The sequence below is a fragment of the Schizosaccharomyces japonicus genome, assembly GCF_000149845.2.
Source record: "Schizosaccharomyces japonicus yFS275 unplaced genomic scaffold supercont5.3, whole genome shotgun sequence".
NCBI lineage: Eukaryota > Fungi > Ascomycota > Schizosaccharomycetes > Schizosaccharomycetales > Schizosaccharomycetaceae > Schizosaccharomyces > Schizosaccharomyces japonicus.
Window position 1 is genome coordinate 1,589,912 of NW_011627862.1, and position 16,161 is coordinate 1,606,072.

Below are 16,161 nucleotides of genomic sequence, written 5' to 3' on the forward strand. Positions count from 1 at the left end.
GCAGTAATGCAGAGAAACAATTCGAAAGAAGTTGGTCTTTTTATCAAACAAAATTACATCGTTTCGTTAAGTGAAATATTACAAATACCAATGGCAATATAGAACATTAATTAACAGCTCTTTTGATTAGATAGAGGATGTACAAAATGAGCTATTCAATCAATGACAATACACAATAGATGTACAACAACAATTCTCCTAATGATTTCCTCCTGTCTATTTCAACAAAACAAATTTCATAGATAAAAACCTGACCAATAATGAGAAATTTAAACAATTAGGCGACAACAACAACCGGTGCTTCCACTTGTTCAGTGTCTTCCGTCTCAACAAACATATCTTCGTCGAAAATGACTCTGACAATCAAACTGCAGCTAGGGCAACGAGCAACATCTTCACCGTTCTTCAAATCTTCCTACGATTGTTAGTAATAAAAGAAAACAAAAATTCTATCAAGTAAATTCTTACGAGGGAAATCTCAAAACGGTCGCCACAAGGGCAGGGAAATGTGTAAATGTTGTTCACAGAATCTATTAAACTGTCAGTATTTTCCGTCAAATATTGACAATAACGTATATATACCGAACGTAAAATCTTCAAGCTCAATTTCATCGTAGAACGACATTGTTTCTGTTGAGCGTTTTTTGTTCTCGCCAACTTTTTCTTCTCAACTCGTTTCGCATATATATTACCACTCGGCACCATCTTGATCCACCAGATTACAAAGTATCGCCACGTATGCGCTACAGTAATTTGATGAATTAATACTCATTTGCCTATTTTTTTATGAAGATGAAACATATGTTTAGGTTGATGTCGTCGCCTTACGAAATTTTTTGTTTTATCTAACAATCTTAATTTTCAATTTTGTTTATTCAATCTTGACAAAATCATCTTTATCATTCTTTTAACAAACTTCTGAATCACATTTAACTCACGAGACTCTGTTTTAAATATTCCAATGAAATGAGTTCTTCGTCTGACGATTCCGATGATCTGCCTATAATTACTCTTGTGCAGAAACATGTAGAGCAGTCTCCTCCTAATGCACTTTCCGCTAAAAAGTCAGAGACGAAAAAGAAGCGACCAAGTTCCGAGTTAAAAAGGAGCACTCGCAAAAAACGAACGAGCGATGTTGAAAGAAATCCTTCTCGTCCTCCCTCAATTGGTCACACAAAATATACACCCTTAGAGGAGCAGTACATCTGTCTAAAAAGACGTTATCCCGATACGATTCTTGCTGTAGAGGTGGGATACAAATACAGATTCTTTGGAGAAGATGCGCGAACGGTCTCTTCTATTCTTCATATCGGTTGTTATTTAAGTCATAACTTCATGAACGCTTCTATTCCGAATTTTCGTGCGGACTTCCATTTACAACGGTTAATACATGCTGGACTAAAGGTTGGCGTTGTCAGACAAACAGAAACAGCTGCTTTAAAATCCCAAAGTACGACGAAAAGTAAAATCTTTGAACGTGATGTGACGGAAGTATATACTAGGGGAACATATCTGGCTCCAGTACCATCAGTACGAGAAGCGCCAACTCAGGGCGACTTTACTCAAGACTCGTGTATTCTTTGCGTGACGGAACAGCCTCGTGGCGGTACAGGTGTTAACGAGAAAGTTCTTTTTGGAATTGTTGCTGTAAATCCCGTAGACGGAAATGTCGTGTACGACGAATTTGAAGACAGCTTTTTACGAGGTGAACTACAAACTCGATTTTCTCATCTTCATCCTTGTGAACTGATATACACTCCTGATTTCTCACAAACTTCTTCCACTTGCATTGAGTCTTACAAAAAAACAGAAGAGAAAGACGGATCGCTCATATGGACACAGGAGTTAAAAGGGATTACGCCGGATGCGGCTTTTGTAAATATAAAGGACTTTTATTGCGCAAAGTTTGGACACGTCAAGCACTCGTTACTTGATCTTCACCTAACAAAAATTATAAATCTTCCTAAACTTGTTCTTGTATGCTTGAGCTTGATGATTGATTATATGACCGAGTTCTCAATGGAAAACATTTTCACAATGACACAGAATTTTCAGGATTTCAGGTCTAGCAACACGATGCTGCTCAGCAATAATACGTTAAAAAACCTGGAAGTATTCCGTAACCTTACTGACTATTCTATCGTTGGCAGTTTGTACTGGGCTGTTGATCATACCTATACTCGATTTGGTCAGCGTATGCTGCGTGCATGGATACAAAGACCTCTCCTAAACAAAGAAGAAATTATTAAGCGACAGGAGGCTGTGGGTGAACTTGCTTTTTCCCAAAGTGCTTCTGTCGAACGTTTGCGTCACTTACTATGGCGCTTACCTGATTTGGAAAAAGGTCTTTCAAAAATATACTATAAACGAGCATCTCCGGCGGAATTACTTATAATTTTACGCGGATTTTACAGTTTATCAAGCGCGTTTTATGGTGCTACGAAGACCCCGTTTCATTCAACCTACCTGAACATGCTAATTGGTGTATTTCCACAGGCTTATGATTTTGTTGATGAGCTATTAAGCTCTATTCACCCAGATGAGGCACAAAAGAATAACAAAATAGGGCTATGGACCGATGATAAGGAGTTGTTGAGTAGTGATTCTAGTCTCAGCCAGGAAAATACTCTAAAAAGTCAAATACGTGAACACAAAATGGTAAGAGCCTATCACTTATTAACTATAAATACTGATATTTTAGGCAATAATTATGGCACAAGCGGATCTCCAGGTTCATTTGGAAGAGTTGCAAAAACTGTTTAACTATCCTGAGCTTGAGTACAAGACGTGGGGCAATATTGAGTATTGCGTTGAGTTGTCTCGTGGATGCAAAACTGTACCTACAGATTGGATTAAATTGAACAGTACTGCACGCCTGGCACGGTATCATTCACCGAAAATCTCTAGAACAGTGTTGGAAATTAATCAACATAGGGAAAGTCTACAGGCTTTAAGTAATGAACGGTATATGGAATTCCTGGATTGTATCCTTCGTGATTACGAAAAACTACGGAATATTGTCTCGGCTGCTGCTTCTTTAGACTGTCTTATGTCTTTGGCGAAAGTCGCTGCCCAACCCGGCTATGTAAAACCAGAATTTACTGATGACAAATTTGACTTACTGGGTTGTCGTCATCCAATGGTTGAGCTGTTGCTTGAGAGGCCTTATGTTTCCAACGACATATGCCTTCAAAGAGATGGCCTTCGTGCTTTACTTATTACTGGGCCAAATATGGGCGGGAAAAGCTCCATCATTCGACAGGTCGCACTTATTAGTATTCTTGCACAACTCGGCTCTTTTGTGCCTGCAAAGTCCGCGAGATTACCCATGTTGGACAAAATACTAACGCGAATGAGTTTTCATGATGATATGTTAAACAAGAAATCGACGTTTATGATTGAAATGAATGAGACACAGCGTGTTCTCAGGGACGCTACCGATCGGTCACTACTAGTTTTTGATGAACTTGGTCGAGGTACGAGCACCTTAGATGGGGAAGCAATCTCATATGCAGTCATGAATTATCTGTTATCGTCTACAAAGGCATTTATTTTGTTTGTTACTCACTATCCTGGGTTGAGAGTTTTGGAAGATTTGTATCCATCTAACATAATGTGCTGCTACATGGGATACTCGAAAAATCAAACAATCGAGTCACATACCAAATTTTCAGCATCTAATTTAATTTACTTTTTGTATAAGCTCGTTCCGGGGACAGCTCCAAAAAGTTATGGTCTTAATGTCGCACATATGGCTAAAATTCCTATAGGTGTCCTTCTTCGGGCCGAAAAAGTTTCAGCTAATTTGGAAAAAAAACATAAAGAGAAAGAGCTTTCTCAGTTCGCCAAATGGATTCGGCATATCATAAGCGACGAAGAGGGTTTAACTCCTAAGATGATGCAGGCATTGCTTAGAGAGTGTCAAATACTCTATGATCCGGACTAGTGGACTATTTGACTTATATACAATGTATTATTATGACTTCGATATCTATACGAGGGTGATTGAAAAAATTGAAATAGAAGTAATATTGCCGCTTAGAGGGCGTTTATATACACATTTGTTGCTAAACAACGTATATAACAAATAACCATTTCTGCACTTAGCATCAAGAATGTATTAAACATAATGAGTATTACTCATTCTAGCTAAATAGGAACAATAACAACAAAGGGAAAACAGCGGTATCTGAATAAAAAGCATCGAATCCGTAATAATGTACCAGTACTGTTTGAGTGTGCTGGCTGGTTAGGAGTAACTTTGTGCTTGACGAAACTTTTCTTCTTCCAACCACCACCGGGAGGGTAATCAGAACTTCAGCAAAGATGGCTTTGGCGGATGTACTTGGAAAGGATGTGAAGGTATTATTCTCAAACAGTAATTAGTGCTTAATAGGCGTTCGTTTGTGTGTGTTTTTCAATTCATTCAACCTCAGTATGAGTGGATTTTCTTTTTTTTTTTTTTCGTACTCAGAAGAGCCCGTCTTGATGAGAACAATCTACGATCATACATTGAACGCTTATTTCAACGAAAACCTGTGATGTAGTTTTATTCTCTTTACTAATTTTGGCAGGCGGAAGATCACTTTGCTTCTCTTTTGAAGTTGGAGGAGAAATTGGCAGCTGAGAGAAAAGCCAAAGCTTCCCCCGAGAAGCCCAACTTGCTTGAAGATGAGGATGAGCCTTCTGCAGAATCTGTTTGGGTTCAGTTCTCGACTATGAAGTTCGTAGCTTCTAGCCGTAAACTCAAGCCTTATGTTATTCCAGTGAAACATGCTATTTTCCCTGCTGGTGCTGAGGTTTGCTTGCTCGTGAAGGATCCTCAACGCAAGTTTAAGGATCTTGTCACTGAGGCTGGCCTTTCCAAAGTTGTAACCAGAGTTATTGGAATTAGCAAGCTTAAAGCAAAGTGGAAATCTTTTGAACAGAAGCGTCAACTTCGTGATCAATATGACTTGTTCTTGGCTGATGAGCGTATTTATGCCATGCTTCCTCACACATTAGGAACCACTTTCTACAAGAAGAAGAAGCTTCCCATTCCCGTGGATGTTCATCAGGCGACCGCTGAACAACTGAAGGAGACTGTTGCAGGAGTTTATAATAGTACCCTTTTTCAAGCTGCTCCATGCAATAGCTTTATGGTGAAGTGTGGTCACACGACCAATACCCCTGCCGAGCTGGCTGAAAACTTGAGTTCTATCATCGAGTACTTGTCCGCCAAAATCATGTGCAAAAATGAAAATGTTTTGCTCAGCATTCACATCAAGACAAGTCACAGTCTTGCTTTGCCCTTGTGGCAAGCCGAGAACCTCGCTGAACTTCTTGCTAAGAAGCAGAACGAAAACAAGATCCCCGCAACGAAGCGCAAGAACTCTGATGCCGAAGAACAAGCCGAATCAAAGCCTGCTGCTACGAAGAAGCAAAAGCAACAGAAGACCAAAGAGGCTTCTGCTCCTGCAAAGAAGGCTGAAGAGAAAACGGTTACTAAACCGGCTTCTCCTAAAAAGGAAAAGACATCTGCTGCGCCCAAGCCAAAGGCTTCGAAACCCACAAAGTCAGCTAAGAAGTCGACCACGACTTCGACAAAAGCAGCAGCTACTACCAAATCCCCTGCAGCTGCCGCAAAGAAGCCTTCGGGAAAGAAGGTAACCGTCGCTGTTCCCAGCCGCAAGAGAAAAAACTGAAAATGAAGGGAAATGGAAAGGTAATTGGAGTATGTTTATCGTTACATTGGAGTCATCTAGAGTTCCTTAATTCGTTATTTTTTGCAACTCACTGTACATTGTATAGATGAGAAAAATATTCAATTTTGTCGTGTATCTTGCTACTATCAGTCTTTCTGCTCGTTTGTATAAATTATCTGTTGTCTGGTTATTGGTTTTATAGTGCGCATTGACTTAAACCTTTACTTCTTATCGTTATAAACTAACAATTAACCGTGTACTAACGTATTTAACAGCACAGTGCTGCCCCTAGTCCAGGTTGTTTTGCACTTTCTTTTCCGGTGCCTCCCTTCCCGTCAAGCCAAACATGGTACCCTTCAACAAGTTTCCAGTCAATAGGGTTCTTATGGCTACTGAAATAGTATCGGAGCCATGTGTCCTCTCGCTTCATGATTAACCGAATTGCATGGCAGTCTGGGAATTTGGCATTATCCATTTTACCAGCAAATACTTGCCAAATACCGGGCGCCTGTTTGCAGGTAGAGAACCATGGTGAGCCTAGGTAATTCAAAACAAAAGGAGTATATGATGAAACGGGATTCTCTTTCTGTACATTAATTGCAAAGTGGTTTGACCATTCGTCGTTATCAAATACAAAAGGTGCATATTTATCTGCAATGTATGCCTTTTCTCCGCTATTATGCGTTAGCTGAATACTCTAAGGGTTGATGCTCGTCGTACTTTTTGAGTCTTAAGAAACCTTTCTGATGCTGATTGAACTGGAAAACAAGCTTTTCGGAGCTTTCTGATACTGGAGCCAGAAAGAGCTTTCCTCCATCAATAACAATATAACGACCGCTCAATCCGTCCATGCTTTCGTCTTCTGGTTTTGTCACTAAAGACCAATAAGCAGACAGACGATATTTTACAACATCTTTGGCTGCTTCAGCAGCTTCAATCTCAGCTTTGCTCCTCCATATATTTGCTGAGTCTGCTAGACATAGCCGTATTCCTTCAGCAATGAGAAGCAGTAAACTGAGCACACGAACACTTAAACCAGTGTTAGTAATCACCATACTAAAATGATTTTAATGAATTCACAAAAATGTCTTAAAAGAGGTGAATGGTAAGTAATATGGAATTGTTTATATACTCTCGCTTTAGCAAATGGCTCGAGCTTGAGTTGTTTACATTTTGCGAATTTGGTCTTAACATATAATTACTACATTATCTACGAAGTTTTGTAAGATTGTTTCTAAACACAAGATATTAGTTATACTTAGAATTGCATTCTCACAGCTCATCTGTTCGAAAGTTATTTCACAATTTTGTATTTTAGATAATGCTCTTACATTCTACTAAATATTTGCCAGCACCAAACCGCTAAACTTTTTGAAAATTCATTATTCCATTAACGGTGCGGGTTCTCGTCCATTGAAGACATAAAAATTGTTATTTTAGTATGTTTTAATGCCTTGTTTGTGGATTTTTTGATCTGCCTTGAATTATAATCTCAGTTTTTGCGAAATTGTAATTCTATTACGGACAGCATAGAACAGTTTATGCGTACTTGGTCACATTTCTGCCAATTTTTCTTTACATATTCCTGACACATGAGAGAAAAAAATGGATGTTCTTATGGATATAGAAAATGAGTACAATTGTACTGTTCCAACGACGTCTCAAATGAATGGTTGTGCTGTTCCCTTTTCACCATTTGAAAGTACGTTCTTTAATGCTAAAAAGTGATATACTGACTCCATATAGAGGCTGAAGCCCAGAACGAAGATGTGCCAATGCCGGATGCAAATAAAAAACGAGATGAAAATGTAGTTGCCGAGTCTCGCAAGCGTACGAAAGAAAACAAGACAAATGAGAAACAGCAAAACATGGATGGGAGCCAGAAAATTGACACTCAAACTAATAAAAATGGAAATTATCGGCGGAACAGAAGAAGAAGAAATAGTCGTTTCCATAACCAAAACCAAGTCTCACTAAATTATGGCCCCCAATCTCTTCAATATGCTACCAATGCTGATCCAAAGGAGTGGCTACGAGTGCATAAAGACTTACCTTTAATCATCTGCAATTACCTACAACTTATATTTAACATTTGTGTGGTCTCCATTCTTATATACATTTTGTTTGCTTTTGTCCTCACAATAAAACATGATGTTAAGCAAAAGGCACACGAGCAATTGTCAGAGATTACAGCCGTTATTAAGGATTGTGAGAAAAGTTATAACATAAATCAATGTTATCTTCCAAATCCCCTGCCCGGAATCAGGGACCAATGCAAGGAATGGAATGATTGCAGACACCGTGAAGTTTACGGTATAAGCTATTCCAAACTTGCTGCACAAACATTTGCGGAAATTGTCAACACCTTCACGGAAACCATATCGTATAAGACTATGCTGTTTGTATTGCTGCTTGTATTTGGTGGTCTCTTCGTTTCCAATTACGCATTAACTTTGTACCGGGGAAAGCACTTGCAGCATCTGCAGACCCAAGGATTAATATACAAGGAAGGACCTCCATACCGGGATCTGACAATAGCAAAGAAGGACTAGAAATATTAAAGGAACGTTAACTATATCGAATTTGAATCTCCTTCAGCTGCTTATTGGCAGTTTGTTGCGAGATGCCAATGAGCCCCAGCCTTCAATTTTATCGAATGAATAGTGCACTGATTCACTGTGGATGTTTCCAGTGAACCAAGCATGGCTCAACATGGACCGCGTGTCTGCTCGTTTTTGAGGCTCGTAAACAAGCAGCGGTTTTAAAAAGCTCTCTATCATTCTAGCATGTGTCGGTTCAAAATTGTGCCTTTTCACCAACATGCTCTCAATACTCATCCGGTGTTTTACATTCCTTCTTTTCCCTAAAAAGCGATGTTAGTACAAAAACATTTGAAAGCTGCCAATTACCATTGGTTTTGTAAAGATAAGTTCCTTTTCGTTTAAGTTTTCGGAGCATAAATTCAGGAAGATCACCAAGTACACTTTCAAAAAGCAGTAAGTGCATCTCATCACGAGAAACTTCAGAATCGTTTTTTGGATTAAACAAATATTCGCTGGTCAACAACTCAAAGACCTATAATGCATTAGTGAACAACTTTGTCTTTTTAGGTATTCAATTCCGTACCATGCATGCTAAGCTCCAACAGTCTGTAGATGCACCCCATGGATGATGAAGTATAATTTCCGGTGCTCTGTATTGTCTTGTCTGTATTTCATCAGTAAAGTGAAAGTCTGTCAGACATGAATTTCCCAAATCAGCGATAACGACGCTGACCAAAATTGCATGCTTTCCAAGCACTTGATAATTGGGAGGCAGCTGTTTTTCCAGCTGCCGCAATTGTTCTTTGTATAGATGTTGAGTTTCATGTGAGCTTGTTGCCTTAATGGCACGCTTGAGCTGATAATATTTCCCGACTTTAATGTATTGGCTGGCATACCTTTCCAAAGCTGCAGAACATAAAGGCCTGCTTCTGGTTATATCACCAACCGTGTCTTCCTCTGCCTCATAAATATCTGACAAGCAATCAACCAAGTCATCATCATTAATGCGAATCAAGACATTTTCGGGTTTTAGGTCGGTGTGGATAATGCCACATTCTCTGTGGAGAAAATCAAGCCCAAGTAATAGTTGTTTAGTAAATCGTCTAACCAAACACATCGGAATATTGTAACTTCTAAATGATCGCATTACTGACAGTAAGTTTTGACCAAGTGTTTCGAAGACCAGACACACGTGAACTCCATTTGGGCCCTGAACTTCAAAATAATCCAGAAGCTCGACGATATGTCTTCTACCCGGATGCGTGTTTCGTTTTGAGTTGACTTTTCTTAAAATGCGAATTTCATCAATTGCATTCTCTCGGTGAGCCCGGGAAGAACGACATATTTTCACTACTCGGTAATGGTTGTGTCTGCCTGTTAACGATGTTCAGATAGTATACTTACTTGTTGTCTTTTGCGAGCCAGACTGTTGAGAATTGTCCCCAACCAAGTTTTCTGATTATAGTATATTGCCCTCCCTTTAGTGAATCGCCAATATGGGTTACGTGGTAACCTCCAGGCCCATAATTCATGATTTGCTCTTCGTACTTTAACCAATTTGGTTCATGTGGTTTCTCAATCTCGGAGTGAATGATAGTGGGTTTACCATAACTTTTGGATCCATAGGATGTTATCTCACTAAGCGTGTTAGCGATTGTGTTTTCTGAGACACTAATTGACCAGTCTTACTTCACCGTGGTAATGCTATTTACTAGCTCCTTAGCATCTTCATACGACTTCTGTTTTGCCTTAGGGCCATGTCTATTTTTCCGAATTAAGTTTAAAAGCGCCAGTTTTAACAATGTGAATGAAATTGCATACAGAAAAGTGGAGCTTTCTATTAAAAAGAAAAACAAAACCACGGGATTTATGAATACGTATGTCACATTCCGTAGTAAGTCCTTACACAATTTCAACTTTCTGAAGCTGAACCTCACCTAATGGGTTTACGTAAATATCAGCATTGCGGAATTCGGTAAATGTGACATGATCCTTTAATGACCGAAATGCTTCTTTCGCATCTTCAGTATAGGGTGCCTCTAAATAACGCAACTCTGAAAAAAGAGTTTCAAGCAAACCAATTCTCGCAAGCGCTGAAAACTCAAATTCACTTTCGGTTAATAAAGTACACAAAAAGATAGGTTTTCTTATAATTTCTTCATCCGCTACATCTTTTTGACAAACATTACACACACTTGTTTTCTCAGTCTTTGCCAGGGGTTGAGAACAGTCTGTGTCTATAAAAGTTTAGTAATAAAGCTCCCATCACACATACGGACATACGAAGCGAAACTAATTTTTGTAAGGCAACATCAACAAACCGAACACGAACATGTCCAGAATCACCCATTGATAAGCGTTTTTGATTTGGTATAGGGTTTCTTAAGCAAGATGAGACTAGCGGCGCATGGAAGTTTGAGACTTCACACATGTTAGCAGCTCAACGAAACCATGGGACAGAAAACATACCTATTTTAAGAGAGCTCTCGCTTGTAACTTCCATGCTGTTCTCTTCCAATATAAGATTATTAAAAAAGACAAGATCCCCCCGCTGACAACTGTGGATACCCAAATTGTTGGTAGCTGGATATTGGATCATTACCCTCTTTTTTGAGGATGAAAGACTATCAAGGAACATGCTTGTTCTTGTAATTTTCGTCACTCGACCAGAAACCCATACATAACTTGCATTTTCTTTCAGTTTGGTTTCTGGCTGTTCAACAACAAAAGCCACCATTCCCGAAAACCACTCAGTCGTTTGTTCCCATACGGTTTTCCAATTAGGAATAACAAGCAATTCGCCAATGTTCAAAAGACGCACGTAGTCTCGAAAGGCGCGACGAAATGTCAAAGTGACATAGTCCGATGCGTTTCGAGTATTTAACAATTCCTGTAGATTCCTACCATGCAATTCTTTCAGACAAACCCTCGAACCTCCAGATGGTTGATTTACATCTTCATGGTAAATGTCAGTGATTAAAAAGACAGTATACTCTAATTCATTTAGGTCTTTTGTTTTCTCCAACCATTCCTGGAACATAGTAGTGTTCATTATCGGTATAAACAATTGTGTCGGAAGGAAATTAAGTATACTGCTCTCGTGAATGGAGCATATTGGGTAAAGTGGAGCATTCGTAAAACGCACTTGGGACTGAAATACATTGTTAGTTTTGGGTACAACGTTGATTTAAATATATTCACACACATCAATTAAGATATCATAAGGAGGATGAAAATAAAGAAAGAAATTGGAGTGAACTGTCAATCGACCTTCCGTTGAAGACTGCATGTCTTTCAGATATAATTTGGAAAAATCACCAAATTCTATTTTATAGCATAGTGCTTTAATGACATAATGGAATGGATCTCTATCAGTGGAAATGAAACTTGAAAATCCTTAAATATACATTTATGTTAGTATTGTATCATATGTAATCCAAATGACTCAAGAAATTCGAAAATGGTCGAGTCAAATAAACTTACCGTTATTCAGTAAATAATTATTCAATAGCTATTTCATAAAAATGACTCATGTTAGAATTAGGTTTTTGTATTTACGAAACGTTTACTCACTTTTTGTTCAAGTTCCGTCAGTAGAACCGCTCGAGAAATACCCCAAGAAAATGATTCTGTAATATTTACAAGTTCTGTTACGATTCTTTTCCAGTCAGCATAAGTTGTCGAAAGGTGATGACGATGCTTACATATTCTCCAGTTGTTTTTCATTAAATGGAAGAGTACTTGTTAATGGTTTTAATTCAGTAGTTACATCGTTTAACACAGCTTCGATATTCATAGTAAAGCACTTTGTTACAAAAGAAAAGAAACCAAGCAATGGTTTCTTCTTTTATTGTGCACAATTATCAGGGCAGAGTATTTGCAGTATGGAGTATTGAAAAATCTACATAGTAAAAAATAACAAAACGTTAACCGCACTAACGGTCGATTCGGGATCTTATTAACATGAGTAAATTTTAGTACCTTTTCGGGCGTTTTGTTGGTAAAGCAGTTACTGGTCATAACAAATTATCTCATTTTTTTTTTAAGTTCATTAGAATCCGTCATTTTATTAAATTTAACTTTTCTGAAGCGTAAAGAATCATTTTTTTAAGAGTACCATACAGAAAGCCATTTAGGAAAAGCACTGTTTGTATAGAACAAAAAGAAAAGCCAACATATAGTAGGCTGTAGGAGTTTAAAGTCAACAATTTTGATTCCTGTTATGAGAACTTTCCTTAACAACAATCCTCATGTCTGGTGTTAATGGATCATCAGTCATATAGGAAGAACAAAATGGGTGCGTTGTGCAATCAGTGTGATGACAAAGCAAATTACGATAAACTCTTAATATCGTCGTCATGAGCAAAAGAAAAGTGATAGTGAACACTTTAATAAAGGTAAAAATAATTCTACTAAATCTTTACCACCAATTTTGTAAGAATGTCTGTGCGGGGTAAACGAATGAACGAGGAAACACAGTGTGCTAGAACAATCATTGACATTTGTTTGCCTTAAACGTGTTTGTAAACCACTGTTGGATAAGCTCGGCCTAAAGTTTGTTAGTAAATTAGTACTTAGGAAAGCGACGTCTTGCTTGCTCGTACCGTGGCAATTGAGCGGGGAGACTCGTAACAGTAGTAAAAGGGGAAGGAACCAAACACGTATATAGATGAATCATTTTCAAGATTTATAATGCTTTGGGTTTTCGCCTTGGCATCACTATCAGCGTATACACTCTCACTCCCGGGGTGCAAGGTGTATACCGGTAATTCAGGAGTAGACTCGGTAGAAAAGGGAAGTGCGGGATCGTTACGAGGGCATAGAGCAAAAAAGGAAAGAATACACTTTTGTTTGGCAGCGACGGCAGCAGCAACTGCTGCACCCGTGTCCTCACCCAAAATTCCAATAGTTGAGGAGTCACCATGATAGTAATCTACATTCTCACGGACCCAATCAACGACATAGTGAATGAATTCCACCGACTTCTCCACAGGGAACTTTGGTGGGCGACAAAAATCAGGGATAACGACAACAAAACCAAGGTGGGCGAGAATGAAAGGGAGCTGAGAAGGTGCGCCATGTGTGCCACTCACCCAAATAATGACAGGTCGATTTGTTCCAAACTCAGGTGCATAAACATCAAGAATAAGATTGTGTTTCAGTACCAGTCGACGAGCGTTGTTTTCTGCAAGCACACGATCGGGGGGGTAGGAGACTACGGGTCAGCAAAGAAACAATTGCATATGACAAATACTGAAACTTACTGCTATTGTAATGAAGCAACTCTCCAGCCAAGTCATTGTAAAAGAGACGGCGAATTTGTAAAAACCAAGAAGCACCACTAGTAGAATAAGACGTTAGCTCACCGAAAACATACTGACCGCTTCAAGTTTACTTACGTGTTGAACTGAAACGACTTGCCGGTCAATTTTGCGGCAGCAATTGACAAACTATGGGCCGCATAGAGACCCATGATAATGACGGCAAGTAAGGAGCCATATCCAAGCATGTCAAGAAAATACAGTTGCTGGAAATAGCGGGAGTCTATTAAGACAAAATGGACTGTTAGCAAGCCAAATTCAAACGAGAACGAAAAGAATAAAAACATACACCGTGCGTACGAGTGGTATGCCCGAAACGTCATGAACGTTTTACAAAAGAGAAAGACAAAGGGCTTCTCAGAAGCACAGGCAAGTAATCTTGCCAAAGTGTACCTGGAACATTTAGGCAAAAATCCGTGCACAAATTTGACAAGAGCAACATGCACCTCTGGCTGGAATGAACCAACGATGCAAGCAGTCGACACAATCAACCAGCCAAAATACACGGCCTCAGAGATATACATGTCAGCGGACTGTGCAAAATTAAAGTTAGTACTAAGAAAACAATTGTGATCCGGAAACAGCAAATATAATCGCCAGTAACGTGTTTAAAAAAACAACAGGATTGGAAGACGTTTCTCAAGACCCCTGCACAGTAACCATCGTGTCACCGGGTGCTATTACTTCCGAACTGTTCAACAAACATATGCGGCAGCAAGTCGGAAGCAATGTTACCGACGGTACACTCATTTCTACGCTAAAGTGCATTTTCTCCTTCATCATCGAAACACAATTCAGCAATCCTTGAACCTTCAGTGGGCTATTTGTATATCTTTCGCCAGTTGGACGTATATCAAATGCTCCATTCACAACAAACGTACCAATATTAAATTCTCAACTAGGCGACAAGAGCTATGTCTGTCGAATTGATATTTGCAGTTCTTAATGAACGACGAAAGACTTCAAATAGCTCCAAAAAAACGGTGGTTCCTCTATAATATATCGGGTACTACTAAACAGTTCGTTCGCTGTGGTGGGGATATAGCCATAACAGCCATTTGTACACCATGCCGCAGGCGGCAAAGAACATAAGCGAATTTACTAGCGAGACAACCGAAATGAATAATCCAACGCGTTGTAAACAATGGAAACACAAAAAAGCACTACATTAAAGGACGAAAAAGACAGGGAAAAGAAGGGGAGACGAACGGCTAAATTCAATAAATCCGAATATTAAGCAAAGGTATTATTATTAGTAGCTAGTACACATTCATGCTTCGCTACGCTTCCGTGCGCCCACTCTTATGTTTTCGTTTCTATTTAGTATTCAAAACTCGCTATAGATTAAGCAGTAGCTCTATTTTTTAGTAAATAAACAAAACACTGAGAACGCCACAGAACCATTACAATTGAAAGATATCCTCAGGCGACCGTCGCCTGGCTATAATCCGACAAATGCCGTGCACCATTGATTAGACACGTTTTTTATGTTTTACAACTTTTCCTCCTACAAGCTCATCGAGTAGCCGTGAACCGTAGCACGAACCTCTGGAGCTCCAGGATCGTTTTCGAACATGGGTCGTTTTTTGATCTCAAGGAACTTTTTCACCTTAAAGCCATTTTGCTCGGCGATCTGAAAGAACTGAAGATCTTTGTGGGCAAGACGAGGACGATGATGAGTGAAGAACACATACACGATCGCGTCAGGAAACTTTGACAAAGCCTCCTTACTCGTATGAACAAGCTTTTCGTGCTCGGTATGATTAAACACAAGATCAGACAGCAAGATCACGTCGAATCCACTATCTGCCGGCAGGCCAGCAGCCTCGCGGAGAGGTGTGATATCTGCTCCCCAAAGGAAACCCCGAACGTTTGTTCGATCGACAATCTGGGGAAACTGTTGCACATTATATTTGATGTTGTCAATAAGTGGATTGTCTGGATAATCCGTACACACGACAGACTTGGCCCCGTTAAGAGCTGCAATGATGGACGGTAAACCGGCACCAGCACCTAACTCCAGTACTTTTTTACCAGACACAACCTCTGGATGTTGGTCAATATAATCGGCCAGGACGATACCACTGTTCCACAGATAATGGCCCCACAACGAATGGTTCCCAACAAGTCTAAGCAGAACTTCCTTTGGACTGTAATAACATGTTAGTATCGAAAGAAGAGAAATAAAAAAAGAGAACGAAAGGAACTCAAAAAGACGGAAGAGATCATGCTGCAATTCCAAATTTCAAGAATTCAAGCAGTAACAAACGACACGGCGGGCGAGATAAAACACCTTTTCACCGCGAATTCTTTCCGTTTTTTTTCAGCCAAATCAATTTGAACCATTCATTTGGTGGTGACGTACCCTGACATGGCATGCTCTCTCATATGAGAGACCATGGTAGGCGGAGGAGAGGGCGGACGAAAGTCCTTTGGCTCCTCAAACATATCAAAGCCCTCAAAGTCGCTGTCGTTACCGCTCATCACTTCTTCGTCCTTCACACCTCCAATGCAGTTGGAAGGTTTTGTGGTGGAGCAGACGCAGGGCGCTCAAACATCATGGTCACCACCAAGGAAAAACAGGCTCCAAGTAAGCGAAGGAAGAGAACGGGG

The 16,161-nt window shown here is 39.6% G+C and overlaps 9 protein-coding genes across 9 annotated transcripts; 3 read left to right on the forward strand and 6 right to left on the reverse strand.

The window, feature by feature from the left end:
- Positions 1 to 61: 61 nt before the first annotated feature.
- Positions 62 to 799, reverse strand: SJAG_01418 (diphthamide biosynthesis protein Dph3). The gene is made up of 3 exons (XM_002172630.2): positions 583 to 799; positions 469 to 530; positions 62 to 415 (listed from the first exon to the last, which is right to left on the reverse strand). The coding sequence occupies exons 1-3, from the start codon at positions 623 to 625 to the stop codon at positions 278 to 280; spliced, it is 243 nt and encodes an 80-aa protein (XP_002172666.1). The 5' UTR covers positions 626 to 799; the 3' UTR covers positions 62 to 277.
- On the forward strand, positions 688 to 4,214 carry SJAG_01419 (MutS protein 3). Its single transcript, XM_002172631.2, has 2 exons — positions 688 to 2,658; positions 2,702 to 4,214. The coding sequence occupies exons 1-2, from the start codon at positions 967 to 969 to the stop codon at positions 3,944 to 3,946; spliced, it is 2,937 nt and encodes a 978-aa protein (XP_002172667.1). The 5' UTR covers positions 688 to 966; the 3' UTR covers positions 3,947 to 4,214.
- Positions 4,215 to 4,326: 112 nt separating this feature from the next.
- SJAG_01420 (U3 snoRNP-associated protein Cic1/Utp30 family protein) lies at positions 4,327 to 5,684 on the forward strand (the record flags this gene model as incomplete). Its single annotated transcript, XM_002172632.1, has 2 exons — positions 4,327 to 4,362; positions 4,605 to 5,684. 2 exons carry the CDS (start codon positions 4,327 to 4,329, stop codon positions 5,682 to 5,684), a joined length of 1,116 nt encoding a protein of 371 aa, XP_002172668.1.
- A 66-nt stretch (positions 5,685 to 5,750) lies between these two features.
- On the reverse strand, positions 5,751 to 6,848 carry SJAG_01421 (hypothetical protein). Its single transcript, XM_002172633.2, has 2 exons — positions 6,405 to 6,848; positions 5,751 to 6,358 (listed from the first exon to the last, which is right to left on the reverse strand). Exons 1-2 carry the CDS (start codon positions 6,737 to 6,739, stop codon positions 5,953 to 5,955), a joined length of 741 nt encoding a protein of 246 aa, XP_002172669.1. The 5' UTR covers positions 6,740 to 6,848; the 3' UTR covers positions 5,751 to 5,952.
- Positions 6,849 to 7,289: 441 nt separating this feature from the next.
- Positions 7,290 to 8,236, forward strand: SJAG_01422 (nuclear envelope protein Brr6/Brl1; the record flags this gene model as incomplete). Its single annotated transcript, XM_002172634.1, has 2 exons — positions 7,290 to 7,386; positions 7,431 to 8,236. 2 exons carry the CDS (start codon positions 7,290 to 7,292, stop codon positions 8,234 to 8,236), a joined length of 903 nt encoding a protein of 300 aa, XP_002172670.1.
- Positions 8,237 to 8,278: 42 nt separating this feature from the next.
- On the reverse strand, positions 8,279 to 9,759 carry SJAG_05231 (CMGC/SRPK protein kinase; the record flags this gene model as incomplete). The annotated part of the gene is made up of 4 exons (XM_002172635.2): positions 8,279 to 8,547; positions 8,594 to 8,759; positions 8,811 to 9,597; positions 9,632 to 9,759. 4 exons carry the CDS (start codon positions 9,757 to 9,759, stop codon positions 8,279 to 8,281), a joined length of 1,350 nt encoding a protein of 449 aa, XP_002172671.2.
- A 157-nt stretch (positions 9,760 to 9,916) lies between these two features.
- On the reverse strand, positions 9,917 to 12,159 carry SJAG_05232 (DNA replication protein Cdc24). The gene is made up of 7 exons (XM_002172636.2): positions 11,932 to 12,159; positions 11,801 to 11,885; positions 11,711 to 11,738; positions 11,433 to 11,623; positions 10,697 to 11,378; positions 10,511 to 10,648; positions 9,917 to 10,464 (listed from the first exon to the last, which is right to left on the reverse strand). Exons 1-7 carry the CDS (start codon positions 12,021 to 12,023, stop codon positions 10,130 to 10,132), a joined length of 1,551 nt encoding a protein of 516 aa, XP_002172672.2. The 5' UTR covers positions 12,024 to 12,159; the 3' UTR covers positions 9,917 to 10,129.
- A 101-nt stretch (positions 12,160 to 12,260) lies between these two features.
- Positions 12,261 to 14,595, reverse strand: SJAG_01424 (esterase/lipase). The gene is made up of 6 exons (XM_002172637.2): positions 14,430 to 14,595; positions 13,838 to 14,081; positions 13,627 to 13,771; positions 13,492 to 13,568; positions 12,832 to 13,442; positions 12,261 to 12,776 (listed from the first exon to the last, which is right to left on the reverse strand). The coding sequence occupies exons 2-6, from the start codon at positions 14,070 to 14,072 to the stop codon at positions 12,720 to 12,722; spliced, it is 1,125 nt and encodes a 374-aa protein (XP_002172673.2). The 5' UTR covers positions 14,073 to 14,081; positions 14,430 to 14,595; the 3' UTR covers positions 12,261 to 12,719.
- A 151-nt stretch (positions 14,596 to 14,746) lies between these two features.
- Positions 14,747 to 16,135, reverse strand: SJAG_01425 (nicotinamide N-methyltransferase Nnt1). The gene is made up of 2 exons (XM_002172638.2): positions 15,914 to 16,135; positions 14,747 to 15,698 (listed from the first exon to the last, which is right to left on the reverse strand). Exons 1-2 carry the CDS (start codon positions 16,030 to 16,032, stop codon positions 15,056 to 15,058), a joined length of 762 nt encoding a protein of 253 aa, XP_002172674.1. The 5' UTR covers positions 16,033 to 16,135; the 3' UTR covers positions 14,747 to 15,055.
- Positions 16,136 to 16,161: the final 26 nt, after the last annotated feature.

What these genes read in the sequence shown, in the direction of transcription:
- SJAG_01418 (XM_002172630.2), bottom strand. Translation starts at nt 625, where the DNA reads ATGTCGTTCTACGATGAAATTGAGCTTGAAGATTTTACGTTCG. An exon ending in GCTTGAAGATTTTACGTTCG is followed by an intron (nt 531 to 582) that starts GTATATATACGT and finishes ACAGTTTAATAG; the next exon opens with ATTCTGTGAACAACATTTAC. An exon ending in ACCGTTTTGAGATTTCCCTC is followed by an intron (nt 416 to 468) that starts GTAAGAATTTAC and finishes TAACAATCGTAG; the next exon opens with GAAGATTTGAAGAACGGTGA.
- SJAG_01419 (XM_002172631.2), top strand. Translation starts at nt 967, where the DNA reads ATGAGTTCTTCGTCTGACGATTCCGATGATCTGCCTATAATTACTCTT. An exon ending in AAATACGTGAACACAAAATG is followed by an intron (nt 2,659 to 2,701) that starts GTAAGAGCCTAT and finishes CTGATATTTTAG; the next exon opens with GCAATAATTATGGCACAAGC.
- SJAG_01421 (XM_002172633.2), bottom strand. Translation starts at nt 6,739, where the DNA reads ATGGTGATTACTAACACTGGTTTAAGTGTTCGTGTGCTCAGTTTACTG. An exon ending in GGTTTCTTAAGACTCAAAAA is followed by an intron (nt 6,359 to 6,404) that starts GTACGACGAGCA and finishes AACGCATAATAG; the next exon opens with CGGAGAAAAGGCATACATTG.
- SJAG_05232 (XM_002172636.2), bottom strand. Translation starts at nt 12,023, where the DNA reads ATGAATATCGAAGCTGTGTTAAACGATGTAACTACTGAATTAAAACCA. An exon ending in CTTATGATATCTTAATTGAT is followed by an intron (nt 11,379 to 11,432) that starts GTGTGTGAATAT and finishes AATGTATTTCAG; the next exon opens with TCCCAAGTGCGTTTTACGAA. An exon ending in ACAAAAATTAGTTTCGCTTC is followed by an intron (nt 10,465 to 10,510) that starts GTATGTCCGTAT and finishes AAACTTTTATAG; the next exon opens with ACACAGACTGTTCTCAACCC.
- SJAG_01424 (XM_002172637.2), bottom strand. Translation starts at nt 14,072, where the DNA reads ATGTATATCTCTGAGGCCGTGTATTTTGGCTGGTTGATTGTGTCGACT. An exon ending in ATACCACTCGTACGCACGGT is followed by an intron (nt 13,772 to 13,837) that starts GTATGTTTTTAT and finishes TTGTCTTAATAG; the next exon opens with ACTCCCGCTATTTCCAGCAA. An exon ending in GTTGCTTCATTACAATAGCA is followed by an intron (nt 13,443 to 13,491) that starts GTAAGTTTCAGT and finishes GCTGACCCGTAG; the next exon opens with TCTCCTACCCCCCCGATCGT.
- SJAG_01425 (XM_002172638.2), bottom strand. Translation starts at nt 16,032, where the DNA reads ATGAGCGGTAACGACAGCGACTTTGAGGGCTTTGATATGTTTGAGGAG. An exon ending in AGAGAGCATGCCATGTCAGG is followed by an intron (nt 15,699 to 15,913) that starts GTACGTCACCAC and finishes ATGTTATTACAG; the next exon opens with TCCAAAGGAAGTTCTGCTTA.